Here is a 23,146-nt window from a genome sequence, read left to right as displayed (position 1 = left end):
GTCCATTTCTTCCAGGTTGTCCAATTTGCTGGCATATAATTTTTCATAGTATTCCCTGATAATTGTTTGTATCTCTGAGGGATTGGTTGTAATCATTCCATTTTCATTCATGATTTTATCTATTTGGGTCATCTCCCTTTTCTTTTTGAGAAGCCTGGCTAGAGGTTTGTCAATTTTGTTTATTTTTTCAAAAAACCAACTCTTGGTTTCGTTGATCTGCTCTACAGTTTTTTTAGATTCTATATTGTTTATTTCTGCTCTGATCTTTATTATTTCTCTTCTTCTGCTGGGTTTAGGCTGCCTTTGCTGTTCTGCTTCTATTTCCTTTAGGTGTGCTGTTAGATTTTGTATTTGGGATTTTTCTTGTTTCTTGAGATAGGCCTGGATTGCAATGTATTTTCCTCTCAGGACTGCCTTCGCTGCATCCCAAAGCGTTTGGATTGTTGTATTTTCATTTTCATTTGTTTCCATGTATATTTTAATTTCTTCTCTAATTGCCTGGTTGACCCACTCATTCGTTAGTGGGGTGTTCTTTAACCTCCATGCTTTTGGAGGTTTTCCAGACTTTTTCCTGTGGTTGATTTCAAGCTTCATAGCATTGTGGTCTGAAAGTATGCATGGTATAATTTCAATTCTTGTAAACTTATGAAGGGCTGTTTTGTGACCCAGTATATGATCTATCTTGGAGAATGTTCCATGTGCACTCGAGAAGAAAGTATATTCTGTTGCTTTGGGATGCAGAGTTCTAAATATATCTGTCAAGTCCATCTGATCCAATGTATCATTCAGGGCCCTTGTTTCTTTATTGACTGTGTGTCTAGATGATCTATCCATTTCTGTAAGTGGGGTGTTAAAGTCCCCTGCAATGACCACATTCTTATCAATAAGGTTGCTTATGTTTATGAGTAATTGTTTTATATATCTGGGGGCTCGGGTATTTGGCGCATAGACATTTATAATAGTTAGCTCTTCCTGGTGGATAGACCCTGTGATTATTATATAATGCCCTTCTTCATCTCTTGTTACAGCCTTTAATTTAAAGTCTAGTTTGTCTGATATAAGTATGGCTACTCCAGCTTTCTTTTGGCTTCCAGGAGCATGATAAATAGTTCTCCATCCCCTCACTCTCAATCTAAAGGTGTCCTCCGATCTAAAATGAGCCTCTTGTAGACAGCAAATAGATGGGTCTTGTTTTTTTATCCATTCTGATACCCTATGTCTTTTAGTTGGCGCATTTAATCCATTTACATTCAGTGTTATTATAGAAAGATATGGGTTTAGAGTCATTGTGATGTCTGTATGTTTTATGCTTGTAGTGATGTCTCTGGTACTTTGTCTCACAGGATCCCCCTTAGGATCTCTTGTAGGGCTGGTTTCGTGGTGACAAATTCCTTCAGTTTTTGTTTGTTTCGGAAGACCTTTATCTCTCCTTCTATTCTAAATGACAGACTTGCTGGATAAAGGATTCTCGGCTGCATATTTTTTCTGTTTAGCACACTGTAGATATCGTGCCAAGCCTTTCTGGCCTGCCAAGTTTCAAAGGAGAGATCAGTCACGAGTCTTATAGGTCTCCCTTTATATGTGAGGGCACGTTTATCCCTTGCTGCTTTCAGAATTTTCTCTTTATCCTTGTATTTTGCCAGTTTCACTATAATATGTCGTGCAGAAGATCGATTCAAGTTACGTCTGAAGGGAGTTCTCTGTGCCTCTTGGATTTCAATGCCTTTTTCCTTCCCCAGTTCAGGGAAGTTCTCAGCTATAATTTGTTCAAGTACCCCTTCAGCACCTTTCCCTCTCTCTTCCTCCTCTGGGATACCAATTATGCATATATTATTTTTTTTTAGTGTATCACTTAGTTCTCTAATTTTCCCCTCATACTCCTGGATTTTTTTATCTCTCTTTCTTTCAGCTTCCTCTTTCTCCATAACTTTATCTTCTAGTTCACCTATTCTCTCCTCTGCCTCTTCAAGCCGAGCCATCGTGGATTCCATTTTGTTTTGCATTTCATTTAAAGCGTTTTTCAACTCCTCGTGACTGTTCCTTAGTCCCTCGATCTTTGTGGCAAGAGATTCTCTGCTGTCCTGTATACTGTTTTCAAGCCCAGCGATTAATTTTATGACTATTATTCTAAATTCACTTTCTGTTATATTATTTAAATCCTTTTTGATCAGTTCATTAGCTGTTGTTATTTCCTGGAGATTCTTCTGAGGGGAGTTCTTCCGTTTGGTCATTTTGGAGAGTCCCTTGCGTGGTGAGGACCTGCAGTGCACTTCCCCTGTGCTGTGGTGTATAACTGGAGTTAGTGGGCGGGGCCGCAGTCCGACCCGATGTCTGCCCCCAGCCCACTGCTGGGGCCACAGTCAGACTGGTGTGTGCCTTCTCTTCCCCTCTCCTAGGGGCGGGATTCACTGTGGGGTGGCGTGGCCCGTCTGGGCTACTTGCACACTGTCAGGCTTGTGTTGCTGGGGATCTGGCGTATTAGCTGGGGTGGGTAGGCAAGGTGCACGGGGGGTGGAGGGGCAGGCTTAGCTCGCTTCTCCTTAGGTGATCCACTCCAGGAGGAGCCCTGTGGCAGCGGGAGGGAGTCAGATCCGCTGCCGGAGGTTTGGCTCCGCAGAAGCACAGAGTTGGGTGTTTGCGCGGAGCGAGCAAGTTCCCTGGCAGGAACTGGTTCCCTTTGGGATTTTGGCTGGGGGATGGGCGGGGGAGATGGCGCTGGCGCCTTTGTTCCCCGCCAAGCTGAGCTCTGCCGTCCGGGGGCTCAGCAGCTCTCCCTCCCTTTGTCCTCCAGCCTTCCCGCTTTCTGAGCAGAGCTGTTAACTTATGACCTCCCAGACGCTAAGTCGCGCTTGCTGTCGGAACACAGTCTGTCCGGCCCCTCCGCTTTTGCCAGCCAGACTCAGGGGCTCTGCTTGGCCGGCGAGCCGCCCCTCCGCCCCGGCTCCCTCCCGCCAGTCCGTGGAGCGCGCACCGCCTCGCCGCCCTTCCTACCCTCTTCCGTGGGCCTCTAGTCTGCGCTTGACTCCGGAGACTCCCTTCTGCTAATCCTCTGGCGGTTTTCTGGGTTCTTTAGGCAGGTGTAGGTGGAATCTAAGTGATCGGCAGGACGCGTTGTGAGCCCCGCGTTCTCCTACGCCGCCATCTCCCACAAGCCTTCCAGGGTGCACATGTTTAAAGTATACTATTTGATAAGTTTATATACCCATAAAACCATCATGCCTGTCAAGATAGGGAACATATCCATCACCCACAAAAGTTTCCTATGCCCCTTTGTAATCTCCAGCCTCCCGGCTCCCATCACCTGGCAACAGCTGTTGGTCCGTGTTCTGTCACCACAGACTAATTTGCATTCCTAATTTCCATTCACATAAATGGAATCCTACATTATGCATTCTATTTTGTCTGCCTTTGTCACTCAGCATATTTACAGCATATTTTTAACCCCAGAAACCCTGAACTTAGAACCCTGACTAAGCGATGAGAGTTATCCATGTTACTATGTGTATCTGTTTACTATTATCACTGAATAGTATCCCATGTATCACAATTTTTTTTATAGACTCACCTATTGCTGGACATTTGTGCTATGTATAGTTTTGACTATTACAAATAAAGGTGCTAGGAGTATTCATATGCAAGTCTTTGTATTGACATATGTTTTCATTTCTCTAGCATAAACACCTAGGGGTGGAGTGAGTGGGTTGTATGGATGGCGTATGTTTAACTTTTTATGTCAGATGTTTTCCAAAGTGGTTGTACCGTCTTACATTCCCACCAGGAAAGGATAAGAGTTCCAGTTGTTCCATATCCTAGCCAGCTCTTGATATGCTCAGTCTTTAATTTTAGTCTTTCTCGTGAGTGTCCTGTAGGATCTCTATGTGGTTTTAATTTGAACTTCCCTAATGACTAAGGGTATTGAATATCTGTACATGTGTTTATTTGCCATCCATCTATCTTCTCTGTTGGCGTGTCAGTTCAGAGTTTGACCCATTGTTTTTTTTAATTTGGTTGTTTGTTTTCCTATTATTCAGAATATATTCTAGACACAAGTCAGAAAGTTATGCTTTTAGACATAGATTCATTTATTTCCCTGGCATGTAGAACCAGCAAAATGAAATTAAGTTGCAGCAGGAAAAAGTGTAATTATACTTAAGTACTTTTAACTGTGACACTAACATGAGCATTGGGGCAACCAAAGGAGGATGTAAAACTTTCCCTGAAGGTATTTAAAAATAGGGCTGACAATGGTCTGTTTGGATGCTGTAGGTTGGCTGATATATGACTCAATTTACCTAATTGCAGTCTTGATTTGAGGAAAGAATCTTCCCTGGGGTGGGTCTATTGCTAACACTCAATATTCCTTGCTCTTTTGTGCTCTTTTTTCAGGCCAAAAGTCTGTAATTTCTTGGAATTTTTCAAAACTTTCCATGTACTTTACATTTTGTTTTTTGTTTTTTGCTTTTTAATTCATTCTTTCGGATTTTAGCTTGAAGTGTTGCTACAAAACATAGAAGAATCATTCAGGGGCATTAATTGGTTTGAGCAAAAACAAATTACAATCTCTGGAGAGTAATCAAATTCAGAGAAATTGCTCAAATTTCTCTCATCCAGCAGTAGCACAAATCATTGTTTTAACTGATAGTATTGGGAAGATTCATTTAACTCTTTGCAGAGGCAAAATAATTAACTAGATTCTAGAGGAGAGGTTCTACTTGATTAAAGGAGTTGGGTGGTTTTAGCCCGCGGAAGGGAAGAGCAAGGGGTGATTTAATGACAGGATTCCAATATAGCTAATGAAGGGTTTTCCTGTGTGCCGAAAACACTGGTCATTTGTTCTCCAACTCCAGAGAGACTCAAACTAGAGAAAATTGGCTCCCAGTGTAGAAAGATTGAGTGTGGGTAGTGTTGGACTTAAAACTTTTATTATTGGCATCAATATTATTATGAGTTTAAGCCATGGAATAAGCCAGGAGAGATCATAAAGATCTTTTAAAATAAAAAAGATAGCTATCTGTCTGGGATGTCCAAATGTCCATTGAATTATAGGATTTGGTTATTGAGGGGGACCTTAGAGATCACTTATTCTAATCTCCTTTTACAGATGAGGATGTGAAAAGACATTATGTAACTTGCCTGTGGCCACGTTGCTAGACGCTAATGTTTTAATTTGAAAATGTTTTCAAAGTAGCCTCACTTAAGAGACACCAAGACCATGGGAGAGTTTCTACTTCACAGCAGGTTTCCCTCCAGCAAAATAGTCCCTTAAATCTGATGATTATGTGGTAATTTTTCCCCAAGCCAATGAAGAGCCAATATACTCACCCGTATGTGTCTCTTCTTGTCATTAAAAATGCTAATGATTTTTATTCTTGGATATTTTGAATTTGTCTCTAAATAAATGCTGTACCTGAAATGACTGTAAATGGTTTGACCTGAGGTGACCAATATTGATCGAGGTCAGCAGAGGATACTGCCACAACCTTTGGGGAACCTGTCCCAGTCTGATATGGGGTTCTTCATACATTTCTGGCTGATAAACTTCTGTGCTACAAAGCCTGTAATTTGGTGGATGCCTTTGGGTCAGTTGTCATGTTCTGGTGATTCATTTGCCTTCCTTAAAGATAATATATTAAAAAGCTTTAGGTTTTGTTTTGCAAAACACTAGTTAGAGCCATAGGAAACACTTTTAGGCCACCAATTCATTATATATAGGGTTTGCAAATACGAGTTCTAACCATTGGCATTAAGTGCAATAAATTGCTTTACAAAGGATTGTACATCCATTACCATAACTGAAAGAAATTGGCACACTGCAGTTTATTTGATTGTGGTTACATTTTATTTGGTAGCTCATCATTCTGTACATGTTCCCACTAGACCACCTAGAACAAAAACCTACATATGTTTATATAGTATTATGTACTTATTTTAAAGGGTTTGTATGAGCACTAAAAAAATGTGATAAAATATTCAAAAGTACCTAGCACATTGCCTGACATCTAGCAGACACACAGTAGATGACCCTACTTTGCCTTCTTTCTTTCCTTTCTTGGGTTTTAGCCGTGGGTATTGGGATTTTTCAGAAATCTAACAAATTCTTGTCAGAAGGGAAGTTAATAAAATTGTTCACATTTAAAAGTATTTACTTAAAAATGACCACCAGTGTCTGTTGAGCACTCACTTTACTCACAGGATGTTTAGATTTTATGAGATTTTAATATCTTTTCAGATACAGTCAACTGAAAAGTCAGGTTCTGTCAGTGCAAGAAAGATTTACTCAGCACCTGTGATTTGCTTAGCCAGTCTTGAGCTAGATTTAGGACGCTTTGAATGCCAAAATGAGAAATTTGTATTTAATGTGGCAATAGAGAGCTATCATAGGTTCTGAAACATTTGAAAGCTAAAAACAAACACAACTTTTTCAACCACACCAAAAACATTCCTTTCCAAACCCTCCCCCTAAATATATATATTAGGTTAAAAAGAAGGCAAATTCTGTCTATACCTTTGTGTGGTCTGTTGAATTGACCACCCAGTCCTGTGTTTGTGAACTGAAAACCACTCATGGTAAATATGCTGTGAAGTTTAATGGAGTGAATTTCAACTGTATGAAACTGCTTCGAGAACTTGGCTTTTGAGCAGGGACCATCATCCCAAGGAGACCCTGCGTGGTCAGGACTTTTTCTCTGAGCCACTCACTACCTGCAGGAAAAGAAGACATGCTGGGGCCAGGTATTACATTCAACCCCTTTAGAGAATCGGCGGCTGCCTGAATGTGCTCATCTCTATCTTTTGTGGAGCCAGAGTAGAAACAACGTGAGGGCTTTTGCTATTGAGAGGAATGTGCAGCTCTTTTCACTTACTCTGCACAAGCTGCCGCCCCCCAGCTCCTGCCCTATACGCCACTTATCCCAGCCTGGGAGTCCTGAGGGTAGCTCCAGAACAGTTTTCCAGCTGTCCATGCAGAGACCAGTAGACCAGTACGCAGCTTATGGATTCAGAGTCAGAGAGAAGATCCACACGTGGACTGGGCTTGGGAAGATTATGCCAAAATTTCAAACTAAATCTTGTGATTATTTTCATTGTTTTGGAGAGTTTAAACTGGGTGTGTTAGATATCTTTTTTTTTTTTTTTTAATTTTTTTTTTCAACGTTTTTTATTTATTTTTGGGACAGAGAGAGACAGAGCATGAACGGGGGAGGGACAGAGAGAGAGGGAGACACAGAATCGGAAACAGGCTCCAGGCTCCGAGCCATCAGCCCAGATGCCTGACGCGGGGCTCGAACTCACGGACCGCGAGATCGTGACCTGGCTGAAGTCGGACGCTTAACCGACTGCGCCACCCAGGCGCCCCTGTCTTTTTTTTTTCACTTTGTAATACTCCATTTTGTTTTGGGTAAAGACTGAAATTAATGATTCCCTTTTAATTTCTAGGGCTTCCCACATGTTTGTGTATTTCTGTTTCTGTAAAGTCTGTCTCACGCTTTTCCCAGAGTCGGGAAAGAATCATTGTTAAAGGACACCACATTTCAGTGTTCCAGAGGAAAAAACCCCTTCTTTCCAACTGTCTAGACCATTTGTTTAGAATCTGAAAAATTCCGTTTCAAATTGTATTTATTTTTATCTAGGCAAAAAAATAATGAAAGAATGAAGTGAAATTTCGGATGAAATATAATTTTCATACTTCATCTCTGTATTTTGATATCAGCAAGTAACCAGGGATTAGCACTCAGAAATCGTGTACCCTTTCATGTATTTAAGACACGTTTGTGATTTTAAATAATTAAAGAGCATTGTTCAAAGAGCTTTTTGAACTAAGTACCACACTAGATACCTTCCTCCTTCCCTGTTGGAAAATTCCCTTGCTTTATTTCCTAACACTAAAAGGCATGGCATGAATGCAAGTAGCCATTGTCCTTGCATCTGTGACCCTGCGTTTTTGCCACATGTGTGGCCTAGTGCTGTGCCCAGTTCTTGCAGGAGCAAGTGGAGGGGTGTCAAAGTGATGGAGGCTCATTCCCAGCTCTTGACCAGCTGCCATTTTCACCGTTTTTAACAGCCTGTGACTAGTCAGCCTGCTTAAAGCCTTGATAACTTAGAGGCAGAGTGGAGGTAACCTTAAAAGAATGTGTCTTCTATGGCCTAGCTCTGTGGTTATACTGTACCAAGTGGTTACATACTGAAGTTTTCAGATGCTCTATTGTGGCTTATTATTGTCAGCGTTTCTTGATAAAAACACTTTTTTTTAAAAGGTTTTACTGTGTTGATTGCAGTTAATTTGCAAAGAGCAATTATGTTTTGAGCTGTCCAATGGATAAACATTTAAACTAAGCATTCTACCTGGAGATACATATATATATTTTTTGTCCACGAAAGCTGGAAACGTACAATTTCTAGCTTAGCTTCTGTCTACTGCTCTTAATTCCCTCTGGCTATCCAAACCAAGGACTTTTAAAAATCAAACTTCAAAAGTGCTGAGCCCATTATGCTTCCAAGAAATATATTTGAATAAAGAAATCCATGAGCTGTGCAGAGGGCAAGATTACAGTAAATGCAGCTTCTAAATGCTAGCGGTTTGAGTTCAAGAAAAGGAACAAGTTGTTCAGGTGGTGGTAGGTCCTTTGATGAACTGAAAATTGGTGTAGAAAGGACAAGTAGAGAATCTGGCGACCTTGATGGGCATGAACTCACCTGAAAATGTGGGAGAAGGGCTATAGCAATGCCACATTTACAACAAAAACATAATAGTCACAGGACATTCTGAAATGCCTGCTTTTTCAAATTCACTGGTACGGACATTTTTTTTAGTGGTTTCTCTCTTTTGTGCATGCACACATACCCACACACACGTACATATTTCCTGAAGGCAAGATTTGAAATCAGGAACTATACACAATGAAAAGGAAAAAGAAATCTTTGGTGAAACAGCATCAGCATGGAATAGAATTTGGGCCCTAGACCTGAGAATAAATTCTGTGGGCCCCACAGGGCACTTGCCCCAAAGAAACTCAACCTTCCATCTGTCTTTTCCAGCTCCTTTGGCGGGTTGGCAGAAGGGTAGCCTTTGTGAGCACTTGAAGCCCGTTTGGTACAAGCAAGGCTCTGTGTCCTCAGGCAGTGGTTGAGATAGAGAACACTAGAGAGTTTGTACTTGTGGATAAAGCTTTTAAGTTTGAAAGGTATTCCAGCTATTAGCTTCAATAATAGCTACCACTTACTGACCGCTAACTTATAGGCATTGCATCTTATGTGCTTTATCTCACTTAAATTTCCCAACAGCCCTATGAGGTCATTTCTCTTGCCTATTTTATAGAAGCTAAAAATTGACCTGTCCAAGGTCGCACGCTAGTTAAGTGGCAGGACTTGGATTTAAACTTAGTTCTGCTGGATTTCACAACATGTTCTTAGCTCCTGTCCTATGTGCTGTGTTATTCAGAACTATGAAGACCCCGCTGCTGCTCTCCAGATCGTTTTGGTAGACTCTAGCATGGTGCGTGAGGCTGCTGTGGGGAAGGCAGATGAGATGTGCCCCTGGCTCCGATAGATCTAAGTGTGCAGTTGCAAGGACAGAGTATGAGAAAGGAAGGGATGGATTCTGATCAGAGGAGGTGCAGTAAGATTTTTGCGAAAGAAGTGAAACCTGAGCCGAGTTCAGAAGAAGAGGGTGAAATGACATTCATTCCAGGGAGGACGAGTTGCATTGTGCACAGGTACCAAGGATGAGACAATAGCTGGTTTGACAGAACATACACAGTTGACCCCTAAACAACTTGAGAATTAGGGGCGCTCACCCTCCCACCCCACGCAGTTGAAAATTTGCACATAACTTTTGACTCCCCCAAAACTTAACTGGTAGCCTACTGTTGACTGGAAGCCTTATATTGATAGCATTACAGTTGATTGACACGTATTTTGTATGTTGTGTGTATTATATACTGTCATCTTACAATAATGCCCAACTTTTTCTTAGTTTTTTCAGTATTTCTAGGCTACGTAGTTCATCTGTGAGTTTTTCACATTGTCACGAATCTCCAAAACATTTTCTCCAATGTATTTATTGAAAAGAACCTGCATATAAGTGGACCCGTGCAGTTCAGACCCCTGTTGTTCAAGGTTCCACTTTATAGCAAGATTCTTCTTTTAAAGTAGTATAGCCTGAGGTCTCAGCCTATGCCTTCTCACCCAGCCTGCAGAAATACCTCGCTAGGTAGGGTTATCTCAACTTGTTATCAATAGATGACCATTCCCCAACAGCAGACGGTGCTGCTACTGTATGAGAAACAGACAATCATGGCAGGGCATTCTTGAGTAAATCTAGTGAAAGACTTGGGAGGAAGTCACACATAGCTTCTTTAAACTCGGCCCAGCTCCTAGGACGCCAACCCCTTGGTTAAGTAGGGGCATCTAGAGAAAGTGGATGACCATGTTCAGCAGCAGCAGCAGCAGCAGCAGCAGGAGTTTGGGGGCTTCTGTTTTGTACAAGGTACAGCTTGACCTCTGCAAAGTAAGGATAGGACTGGAGCTGGGCCTGGGAACGTAGAGGACCTGGGGGAAGCATTAATATTATCGGTGAGGGAGAGTGGAAGGGGGTATTAGCTGGATCGTGAAGTCATTCTGAGACTTTTCTCAAGACTTTCTCTCTGATTCTTGTGAAATGAGGGACTCACACAAGGTCACTGGGCCTTATGAAGTCCTTTCAAAAATACTTCCCTCACATTGCCTAAAAATGTTCTCTCAGCCATTCTGCCTTGTTGTGCGGATTAGATGAGGAAATACGTGCAAAGATTTTAACACAAAGTCTGGCCCTCTGTCAATGCTTAGTAAGTGTTAGTGGTTATCAGCATCATTTTATTGTTCTGCTTCATGTTCTACCAATTAGAGGCCGGATGCCTTCAAAAGCCAGTCACATTCAGTGGGTCTAGGTTGAACTTGTCCAAAGCTTTTCCAAGACTGAGGATTTTGAGGTGGCTGCATGTCAAGTCTTAGAAAACTGGATTTTGCAAGTGGACAGACCCTAATTGGAATGCAGGATCTGACACTTGCTAGTTTTATGATCTGAAATATGTTGAGAAACCTTGCCTCATCTGAAAATAGCGATGATGATGATGATGATGACCTTGCAGTGAAGATTTAGTAGAGTCGATGAAATAGTGTGTCTAAAGTACGTAGCCGGTCCCCGCACACAGTAGTCATTTAATAAACCTCAGATCCCTTCCTTCTGTCTGGATGCACTGAGGGGCAGTTTGGGCTCATGCAGGGAAAGACACAGGCCCAACCCAAATGCTCTTTCCGCCTGCCCCAGCTTCATCACAGCTGGACCATATCCCCCAGACCACCCACCCTCCTCTCTGTGTGTCTCCCCTCAGCCCTTCTACAACAGCCTGTGTTTACTTCTCGTGGCCCTGACAAGTACAGGCTGATCGGCCTGTCTTTCCCACTGCACTGTGGGCTCCCGGGGCATGGGCAGTCGCTTTTCTGTCTGCTTCTCTGGTACCTACCTGGTGTGGGCTTGTGTGGGGCACTCAGATGTCTCCATGCTCATCTAGGAGGTACTGGTGAGCAGAGAAAGTTTGGGGGATGGCCAGCCACTTACCTGTGAAACCTTCCAAGGAAACTGGAATAGAATCTGAGGGTAAATATAGAGGGAAACATGCGGATAAAGGTCAGCCACCATTCTAGGAAATGGTGAAGTGTAGGGAAGATCTCAGAAGAACAGTTGCCTGCTCAGAATATTCTAAACTCTCCTGGGTTCTCCGTGGTGCCTGAAGGCCAGAGGTGTGTATCATTCTCACCTGAAGGTCCTTTATCTCCTCCAGAAAGCCATTCCAACTCCTTCTGCCGCTTGGCTTCTCTATGCCGCTCCTAGCTGTGTGGGTCTCCGTGGGTACTACTGATTTGGGATCATGGGGTTATCTGCCTCACTCCCCTCTAGACTGGTGGTATTCTGTGAGCAGAGTCCTGTTCTCTGTCTCGCTCTCTGGGAAGCAGAGCACATACCTGACAGTCATACTGCGTGCAAAGGAGCAACTGGAGATTCTTGCCCTGGGTCTGGGAGATACTGCCCCAAGGGTTTTGGGTGTGTGTCATGAACCTCCTGAAATTATATGGGAAATTGCATGTGTATGTTCATAGATCTATTTCTCTTTGGAGAAAGCCCACAGTTTGTATTAGATTCTGGAATATTTTGGGGATCCTACAAATACTAAAAACAAAAACAAGAAACTCAACACACACATTTAGAGATTTCCTACATACTAGTAAAGCCTGTGTTTTTATTAGCTGGGAGATATTTTTATGCTCCCTCGATTTCCAGGTGTGAGCTGCTCCTCGGAATAACCCACAGATTCCATCTTGGAGCCGTGCATGGTGGTTCTGGCTTGGGTGCTGCTGCTGACATATCCTGGAGGGTCCACTTAGGCTCTCTGAGCTTCGTTTTATGTTTCATCTGTTCATTTAGGTTTGTAATGCCCTCGTGTCCTGCAGGAATGTTGCACAGTAAAGAAATAGGGGTGTTCATATATTTTATAAATTGCCAAGGGCTCGGTAATTGCGGGATGCAAGTGTTATGGTGACAGATGTGTCATTTTTCATGTTACACAGTGCTGAGAGCACAGTAGGCACTCAGTAAATAGGAGATTAAAATTAACATGGGAAGGGTTTATTGGAGTGAAAGTTCTAGAGGTTCAGGTGCCTGCATGTCCCGCACACCCTGTGCAAGGATCTAGTGCTCAGGCCTAGAACACAGCTAGGGCTACTGAGGACATGGTTTTCAAATAGTAGTAAAAGGGGACATGACCTTTCAGATCCCAGATCCATTTGGTGTATTTTCCTGAAGAAATTGAGGCTTAGAGAGACAGAAGCAGACCTACTTATTTTCAGAAGGGCTTGAGATTCCTCCTTACCATTTTAAAAAAATGTTTTATTTATTTTTGAGAGAGAGAGAGAGAAGAGGAGGGACAGAGAGAGAGGGAGACACAGAATCCAAAGCAGGCTCCAGGCTCTTAGCTGGAGCACAGAGCCTGATGTGGGGCTTGAACCCATGAACTGCAAGATCATGGCCTAAGCCAAAGTCAGATACTTAATCGACTGAGTCACCCAGGCGCCCCCCTCTCCTCATCACTTTTGATGGAGCGCCCCCCCCCCCAAATCTCATTGCCTTCATATAATCAGTTTGTTGTTTTATCTTCTTATAAATGGTACAGCCTTCACACCACAGTCTTCTTTCTCTCATTGAGGCCATTTAGAGGCCTGCAATTCTTAGAACATGCAGATCCTGTACTGGACACAGGCACATTTCACTATGGAAACTTTGTATCTCCAAAGCGCCTTGCCTCTTGGAATGTTCTCATAGACATCACATGAGAACACTGGTATAGATTATTGCTACCGCTGTCAGCTCAACTGAGACCCAGAGGTTACTGTGATTTGTCCAAGCCATAAAACACAGTATACAAAGCAAAATGGAAATTCAGGTGCTCTGATTTTCCATCCTTTATAGCTGCTAGACTCTGTGTCCCCACAGAGCATCTCTACTTGATTTTGGCACATTTACTGAATCAAACTAGGAGACTCTAGCCAAGGGAGAGATAGATTTTAGGTGCAAATATATTCTGCTTAGGGCTAAAAAGACTGTGTTTATATCCTCTCACACTCCAGGTCACATATACCTCATCAGACCCCCTCATCAGACCCCTCCCTGCCCCCCAGGAACTGACAAAACAGTAACCTGGAAATGTTTTTTTGCTTAATGGGTGTGTGCGTGTGTGCGTGTGTGTGCGTGTGTGTGTGTGTGTGTGTGTGTGTGTATTGACTATAATCTATCCATCCATTTTAACAACGTGCAGTGGAGGAGTTTGAAATTACATTTAATCATTGTTTTATAATGAATGATAATTAAATATTACTTTTAAAATAGGCTTGGGGCGCCTGGGTGGCCCAGTCGGTTGAGCGTCCGACTTCGGCTCAGGTCACGATCGCGGTCCATGAGTTCGAGCCCCGCGTCCGGCTCTGGGCTGATGGCTCAGAGCCTGGAGCCTGCTTCCGGTTCTGTGTCTCCCTCTCTCTCTGCCCCTCCCCCGTTCATGCTCTGTCTCTCTCTGTCTCAAAAATAAATAAATGTAAAAAAGAAAAAATAGGCTTTTCTTTTTCTATAATTGCATTACTTTTTTTTTGGGGGGGGGGGGTTTGTTTTGCTCTTTAACCTGATTGTGTGCATTTGGAAAGTACCCTGGCACAGGGTATCTGAACGCAGAAAATTCTGACATTTTTCCCACTTTCCATTCCTTCTCCTGTATGGATGCCAGATTCCTTTGGGAAACCATCATTTGCTAAAGGTCAGGAGCAAAAGGAGGGGCGTTCTTAGTGTTCAGTTACTGCTAATTAGAAACTAAACATCTGTAACCATGTCAGAGTTATTTGTGTTTGAAAAGAAACATTTATATACAAGAGCCTAGTTCGGCAACATAAAACACACTCTAACCCAAAGTGTGTGTGTTGGAAGGGTGGGGAACAGACAGATGGGGAAGCTTCCTACAAATGACCCGGCTTGAGTGAGGTCATTTGCTAATTAAATCTCAAAGCGTTTTCAGAGTATTTTCTTTTCTCTGTCAAGTGAAGTTTTCTCACTCCCCCCCACCCCCATCATGGGCCAAAGCAAACATTTTATTGCGTTTGCCCATTAAAGATTAAACATTTAATCATTTTAAAGGAAAAATAAAAATGCGTGATTTGGCAGAACCTCGTCAAAAACCGTTGGGAAGTCTCTAGCTACCTGCTGTAACGTTAGCTCCCAGTGTCTTCCCATAGTATGATGTAAGGTGAGTTCTCCATCCATAAAGTGTGTGCTGATTGACCTGTCTCACAGATGTATACTTGTAGGGGGAAAAAATGACCCAAGGTTTGACTTCCCCTGTGCCTCTTTCTCCACTCTTCCTACCCCACTCCCCATGATGAAATTCTCTTTGGACCATTCCATTTGTACATTAATTAATCTGTTCTTTTATTGTCACATTAAGGTAAATGTCAGTGTTACCTCTGGGGTATTAGAAACGTTACAGTGGTAGGACTTTGTGCGTCTGCATGCTAAGTCTACGTGGCCACATGGCCCTAATGACCCAGATCTTAGCAGTAATACCTTCTTGGAATACTAATTAATTTTGAAAACAGAACGAGAGACCTCTCTCTCTTTCTTCCACAGAGTCTACCATGTTCTGATCTTCCCCATCCTTGTCTTGACGTCTAAGATATTTCTCTAAGTTGAGTTACTTTCTAAATTGGGTAAAAAATCATGGAGTCTTAAGAGTTCTCTAGTTAAGAACTTACTTGAGCCCAGACTTACCATATTGGGCTTTCCTCTCAAATAATACTATCTCTGTGAAGGCTTTCAAGTGCACAATTTCAACAAAATGGTTGTGGGCTCTCAGGTTCTGAGTGTTTACAAAGTCAAGAGGCTCTTAGATGACCTGCCTTTCCAATGACCTTTGTAGAATCTCAAAATCCCACTTGTCCGTGACTTTCACTTTAAGAACTGGCTTTTCTTCAAGCTCTTTGGGTGTGAGTCAGCCCAGAGGCAAGGATTCAGTGACTTGAGGGTCCAGCTCTTGTTCTCTTAACAATAGTTCAAGATCTTGTAGTCTGCCGTTTGTGGCACTCCCCGGTCTGGCCAGACCCACTTCTCAGCCTGAAGTTCCACTGTTATTTCTGAGCCTCTACTTCAGTCAGATACATCTACCTCTACCTTGAGCATTTTTTCCTTGCTTTATACCACTGTTTCTGGTTGAAACAATTTCCTGGTTTCGGCCTTCTGGGAACCATGCTTGCTTTCTTTCAATCCTTCTCAATACCAGAATCTACAGTCTTATTATCCTCATGTAGCCATAATATGAAGATCACTTGCATATCGTTCTTCCAGGACTGTCTTGTGCTTTTGGGGCATCTTTTCAAATGTACTGCCCCTCTTGCCATCCAGAGTATAGGCACCCCAGAGACCACAATGACTTTTATTTCTCATGGCACCTACTATTTGTTCATTTTGAGTGCTCAGTGAATAGTTGTTTGATTGTTCAGGAGGAAGCTATTTTTTGCTACTATTTATTGAATCATTCCCAAAGCCTGTCTGCATTTATTTCTGTGATCGAATCATAGATATTAATGATATTTATATGAAAAAGAAAATCACCTGTAGAACCAACACTAACACATACACACCATCATTGGAATAAGGGAAGTATTAAAAAAAAAAACAAACCAACATTTGGAATAAGGAGGAACTCCCATCCCCTACCCCACTCCCCCTCAGCTTAGATGTCCCAGCTGGAGCTAGATAGAACATCAGCATGTACAGAATGACATATATCCAAAAAAAATTCAAAACAAACAAAAAAGAACATTAGCACGTACAAAGGCATGGATGTGGAAATGAGTATTGAATGGTCTTGTGTTTTTATGTCTCCCCAGATGTGGTCACTCCCCTGTCTACCGCTCCCGTGAGATGGCAGCTCGTGCCTTGGTTCCATTTGTTATGGTGGATGAAATCCCCAATACCATCCGAACTCTGTTGGCCAAACTCCCCAACTCCACCGATCAGTGTTTCCGGCAAAACCATATTCATGGGACGCTTCTCCAGGTAAATAAAGTTACTTTGTGTCAAACCGCACAGGATAAACTTTGGTTTCTCACCTACTGTTTGCAGGTGAAGATTTGATACACAGGCTTTTAACTTTATCCATAGAACTCTTTTCTATTGCTGAAAAGGACTGGTATTTCCTAGGTGTGCTTTTTTCATTACAAAAATGAGTACAGCATCACACTGTGATTCAGTCAGATTGTCTTTTGCATTAAATCCCATATTTTTTACTTCATGCTTTCTTTCCCATTTGTACATAGCTCTCTGAACCAGATAAAGTTCTGTCTCTTCCATCAAGTGCCTACCGACTATTCTGGGCCACTCCCTGCTCAAGGTGAAGTTGTGAGCATTCCTTGAAAGAGAGGAAGGAGAATTAGACACATCAGGGAGAGTTTGTGCTGTGGCATCACACATAGAAATGCCAAGCCCTACTCTCCTGTTTTCTCAGTGCTACAAAAGAGACTTTTTATTTTTAATAAATATACAAATACACTTACTGCTTTTAACTTAACATTTCCCCCACAAAGGACCAAAGCACAACAAATGAATGAGAAAGAAACTTCTTACCGGAACTGTCTTTTTTAAACCCTAATGATAAACTTGGGAACGGGTGGTACTCGACACGTCTGTTCATGTGGCTGCTGGGGTCACTCATGTTGGGGCGGGATTGGGGGTGAGATTCAAGTATCAAGTCATGTTTGTGGTTTGTGAGCAGAGTTGAGGAGTGGCCTTGAGATCCCAGTATGTGCCATAAGGTTGAGGTCTCTGCTGCCGACACGAGAGGCACCGTATAGAATGGTTAATGGCCTGGGACTCTGGAGCCAGACTGTCTCAGGGTCAGTCTCACTACTCACTGCCTGCACATCTGCGATTGTTTTTTATGTTATTACTATTAGTATTAAGTTTTTTATTTTAATTACAAGATAGTGAACATACAGTGTTGTGTCTTCATTTTTGAAACAAGGACAACAGTGATATATACCTGCTAGGGATTTTGTGAAGATTAAATGAATTAAAGCATATAAAGTGCTTAGAATAGTACCTGGTACATAATATGATATATAGTTACTATTGTTATAGTTTTAATGAGCCTGTACTATAATGAAAAGTAAGATTTTTAGTAACTAATTCCCTCTAGGTGACAACGAATGCAAGATAAGCCTGTCTTCATGCCTTCCTTTCTTGGTTGTTACATATATTCAGCAAGTATTTGTTAAATTTATTAAATGCCTCCTACGTACCACTGTGTCCATCAGAACAGTGACTAAGTCGGTTCTTGCACTGAAGGAATCCAGGACAAAAACAGCCCTCTGAGAACGAGCAATCACCATGTAGTGTGCTAAGTGCTAGAGGAACACCTAGCAGGGCCACCTGACTGGCGTTGAGGGAGTCAAAGGAAAGCTTCCCAGAAAAAGTGACCTCGAAGTAAAGGCAGAAAAAGCCAAGCAAAAGGTGGAGGGAGAGCCCCCCACGCAGAGACAACGGCATATAGCAGGGCTCAGGATGAGTGACAAGTCAGCCCATCTGGGAACTGCAGGCTTGGGTGGGATGAAGTTCTAGGTTGGCAGGTCACGAACTGGTCTCAGGACCTCTTTACCCTCTGAAAAGCTATTGTGGATTCCAAAAACACTTTTGTCTATCAATATTTAATTAGAAACTGAAACAGGAAATCTTAAAACACAAGAACTCACAAGCACACATTCCATTAGTCATTATTAGAATGCTGACATCATCACACACCTTGTTGCCCCTGGCAAACCCCACCATGTGCCGTCTGTGTGAGAAGGAGAATAAAGGGGAAAGGAATGTCTTAGTGGCATTGAAGATAGTTTGATCTTGCAGACCTCCTGAAAAGACTGCGGCCCCCAAGCGACCAGAGCAGATCCTCTGGTCTATGTGGTATATATTGGGGGTCTTTGGTGGTCTCTTCAGTGCAGTCTCTCAAGCACTCATCTCCCTTGGTCCTCACTATATCTCAGTGATGACGAGAGGGCTGGAGGGTATTATCTTGGTTTTAAACGTGGGACCCTGAGGCCCATACGAGTTAGATGTCTCGATTCTCTGTCGGACACTACTCTGAAGGGAAGGAGCTGGCAATAGTGAGTAACGAAGGACATGCTTTTCAAAGATGCCTCGATTCTGCATCTGAGTTAGAGGCGGGGGTCAGATTGTCAAGCAGGAGGCAGGTAGTGGGGATCAGCCATCAGATCTTCTTTATTGCAGATCCATTCTTGGCTCAATCTTGTCAGAAGAGGTTGGGATTGCTTCTTTGGCTGGCTCGCCACTTGTACAAATGGGCCTCCCAACCTCGTTTCCCACACACAACACTAACAGGTCTGGCTTGTGTCTCACCAGTCTGCCCAGCAACAGAGCATGGTCTTCTGCTCTGTCTCTGGGCTGCCTTTGATATCTCCAATTTACTTTTTCTGTGACCTGAAGGGTGAAACACCATGGAAAAGTAAAAGCCTTGTGACTCCAGGTTGGTTGTGGCCGTTGCTTTTGTTCCTGAGTGTTGGGAGGTAAAGGGAGATGTTTTGTTGAAAACAAAACAAAATAGTATGGGTGTTGGGTATCATGTTCATGTTTGTCAAACAGATTCCTGTCTTTACCCAGATTGGTTTATACCCTGGTTGAAAAAAGGAATTCAAAGGCATGTGAAAATCTTTTCTGTCATGTCCACTTGGGTGTCTCATCTGTGTTGTAATAGCTGTGTTTCACTCTGTTGTTCTTTATGGGGAAAACGCAAGGGGTTAAGACGGAAAGGGTTCTTTTTCTCTTTCCTTTCTACGGTTTATGGATTCCTTCTCCACATGGAGTTATCTTTGAAATCAGTAAAAGGCCGGGAAAAGAGGTGTTAGGGATTGAAAGGCATGAGAATCTCCATGGGACTTTCAGAGCCAGCTAAATAAATATAAAATTGTTATTTTTTTTCAGAGGGAGGAAATCATTTTGTAATCAGAAAACAAATTCTTCCACAGAACATTTTCTTGAATTATACATTTTGGCTTCTTTGAAAAATGTTTACATAAAAATATCAAACCTCAGAGTATTTCTATAGAATACCTTGAAAATGAGAAATATGCTGATCTCTGAATTTTCCGAGGCGATGGAAGAAAAACTCAAATTATAGGACGTGCATAAAAAGAAAACATATGAAAATCGTTTCTTAATCATTTTAAAAACCAGAGGTTCCTAATTGCAGTGTTGACATGGATGGAAGTAACACACATGAGAAAAGGTGAGATTATGCAGCCGGTTCATAAGAGCCAATGGTAAATGACATTAAATCTCCATAAAGGCTAGATAAGAGCCATGGACATTACCTCATTTGGGAACAACACTGGCTGGCAGGGCTACCCTGTCTTTTAAGTAGAATTAACCGTCTGTTTTTCTTGCCAAAATTCTTCATGTTGGGGCCTTAACATTATTACTAGGTTACTTATCACTCCCGAGAAATCATATTGGCATTAAAAAAGTTCTCTTGTGTTGAAGAAGAGTTTTGGCCAATGATTATGAGGTAGGATGTATTCTGATTTTGGGGCACTTAAGTCACATTTTGGTGTCTCGTAAGGAAATATATACCATTTGAAATACAAGTTTGAATTTTGAGTTATTTTCATTTTCTTTTTCTTTTTTAAGCTTATTTATTTATTTTGAGAGAGAGCATGCTCATATGCACGTGCGAGCTGGGGAGGGGCAGAGAGAGAGAGAGAGAGGGAGAGAGAGAATCCCAAACAGGCTCTGAGACAGCACAGAGCCCAACTCGGAGCTCGATCCCACAAACTGTGAGATCATGACCTGAGTCAAAATCAAGAGTTGGGCGCTTAACCAACTGAGCCACCCAGGTGCCCTGGGATTTTTTTCATTTTCTATTTTGGTTCTTTTTCTCATGATATAAACACACAAGCGGTGGTCCCTACTCTTTCTTTACCTAAGCTCTCTTATATGAGTAAGGTGAAAAGACAGTTGAGGTAATTCAGCCTCTGTTGAAGCAGAAGAACCACTTTTGCATTTCTCTGAATGAACATTCTAGGCAAAGGTATTCTTTTTTCTTCAGTTAATCCAGACAATCTCCATAGTTCTAAACACCCCTTTGCTGGGATTAAATTTTCTCAGTCTTTACCAGAAGAATCTGTTGAACACCGTGTTTAATTCTCTTACTCCTCTGTCCCCTCCCCCTACCCAAATTGGGAGCTTTGATGTTTGCACTTTGGGAATCCTGAGCCACTTTTCTGGCTGTGGAGCTGAGCGGCAGTATTGGACTTTTGGGTTGACATGAAATATTAACCGGAGATGGACTTCAGACAGCCTAAGCCCACACATTTGGTGAGTTTGCCATAAGAGAAGTAAAATGAACGTTTTGAGCACCACCTGTATGCTGCATAAAATGAATGTGTGATTTCATTAATACTCTCAGCAATCCTGCAAGGTGTTTAGAAAGTGGTACCTCCTGCTAATTGATGTGAATAACAACTTTTTATGTCTTAGGGAAACCAAGCAAAGAATCCAGCTTTGCTTTGTCTTTAATCCCTTGTCCCTGAGTCCTGAAATCTGATTTGATGCTAGAAACAAAGTAAGTCCATTGGTATTAGAAAGACAGAGGAGGTATTAGAAGACACCTGGATGGCTCAGTTAGTTAAGTGTCTGACTCTTGATTTCGGCTCCAGTCAGGATCCCAGGGTTAGGAGATAGAGCCCTGGGTTGGGCTTTGCACTGAGCGCTGAGTGTGGAGTCTCTCTCTCTCTCTCTCTCTCTCTCAAAAAAAAAAAAAAAAAAAAAAAGACAGAGGGACAGAGGAAGTCACTGACACCCTGAGAGGCTACAACCAACTAGTAAGACATTTTTTTTCGTATAGTTGACACGCAATGTTACATTATTCTCAGGTTTTCAACGTAGTGATTCAACAACTCTATACATGATGCTGTGGTCACCACAAATGTAGCTACCATCTGTCCCATTACATCACTGTTACAATATCATTGACTATATTCCTTATGCTCTGCCTTTTATTCCTGTGACTTAATCATTCCATAACTGGAAGCCTGTATCTCCCACTCCCCTTCATCCATTATGCCCATCCCCTACCCTCCTCCTCTTTGGCCACCACCAGTTTGCTCTCTATATTTACAAGTCTGTAAATATTTATTTACAAGTCTGATGCTGCTTTTTGTTTGTTTATCCATTGTGGTTTTGTTTGTTTTTTAGATTACACTTGAGAGTGAAATCATAGCAGTTTTGCACCTTCCCTCCCTCCACTCATCTTTTTCTCATGATTTCTCTTTGGTGTCTCATTTAATAGTCTTAAATACATTAAATCGTCTAAAAGTACAGAATCCTCCATTGGTACCTCGGTTATAGGCAAGCATGAAGTTGCCATACCTTCTGTCATCCTTAAGAGTGTGAGACAAAACACTCAGACATGGACACCCACAGAAATTGTGGGTTCTAAGCCTAGGAGCTGCAGGGCACATGAAAAAGAGGTCAAGATTGAATTCAATTCAGCACACTCAGTGATTTGCATACCCAGTTCTAGGTACAGGTGAAGACATAAGTTTGCCTTTCTAACCTCCCAGGGAGGGAGCTGTGGGTTAGAAGCCAAGCGAGCCAGCCAAACCCTCGCACCAGGGAGCATATGAATAACAGAAATGAAGATGAGGCAAGAGAGAAAGCTGCCAGATATGGAATCAGGCATGAGGGAGACTGAGACTAAGATAACATTCTGCTTGAATCTAGAACACTCTGTTTTAGGCCTAGAGTTGGGATCTTTATGGGTGTGAGAACAGCTGTGCAGGGATGGGCAGGACAGCAGGAGAACAAAAGTAGAGGTGGATCTTGGCATTACCTTTGTGAAACAGAAAAGCAGAAGACCTGGAAAGAAATAAAGGTAGGTCAATTCAGCCAGCCGCTTTTCTGAAGGAATCACTGTTCAGGAAACAGGGATAATACCGACCGTCCTTGACTCTGTGCCATGGAGAGAAGTAGTGGAAACAAAAAGAAAACCAGTGATAGAGGTAGTCTTAAGTATGAATTCTGTCAGTGTTTTCTAAATATAAGGAAATGAGTGTTTTAGAAAAAAGTGTATTTTTTACTAAGTGTTGTACTAAAACTTACAATCAAATTTAAAAGAATGATCCACTCCATCTTTTCAAATTGTGACCATAAGATAGCACCTTATACTTGAAAAATTGTATCTTTTTTGTATTTCTTAAAAGTACAAAATTGTGAAACATAAAGCAGAGTCCTCAAGCTGCCTAGAAATAGAACATTACTTGATAGATTCCATTTGGTGACTTAAGGTTGGCCTGTCTCCATTGTTTACTTTATGCACGGAAAATAAAATTTCAGAATGGAAAGTAAAAACAAAAGCATGAAATTATGCTGATGTTGTAAGTTATAAATGGATTGCTGGTCAGTGTGCTTTTTTTCTGGAATGAGTCATAAAGAAAGTGCTCACTTTGGTCACTGGTGGCCAGATTCATTCTCTCTGAGGACTGGTGTTTGTCCGAAAGGAGGAAAATCTAA

General features: G+C 42.1%; 1 protein-coding gene across 2 annotated transcripts in view; it reads left to right on the top strand.

Moving 5' to 3' along the window:
• THADA (THADA armadillo repeat containing) overlaps positions 1-23,146 on the top strand; it is a 333,497-nt gene that overhangs the window by 166,925 nt on the left and 143,426 nt on the right. For both annotated transcript variants that reach the window (XM_049650200.1, XM_049650201.1), the window contains one exon: positions 16,456-16,624. In XM_049650200.1, coding sequence (XP_049506157.1) covers positions 16,456-16,624 — 169 coding nt within the window. The remainder of the gene's footprint in view (positions 1-16,455; positions 16,625-23,146) is intronic.

The sequence above is a fragment of the Panthera uncia genome, assembly GCF_023721935.1.
Source record: "Panthera uncia isolate 11264 chromosome A3 unlocalized genomic scaffold, Puncia_PCG_1.0 HiC_scaffold_11, whole genome shotgun sequence".
Taxonomy (NCBI): domain Eukaryota; kingdom Metazoa; phylum Chordata; class Mammalia; order Carnivora; family Felidae; genus Panthera; species Panthera uncia.
This window is presented reverse-complemented; position numbering and strand designations above follow the sequence as displayed.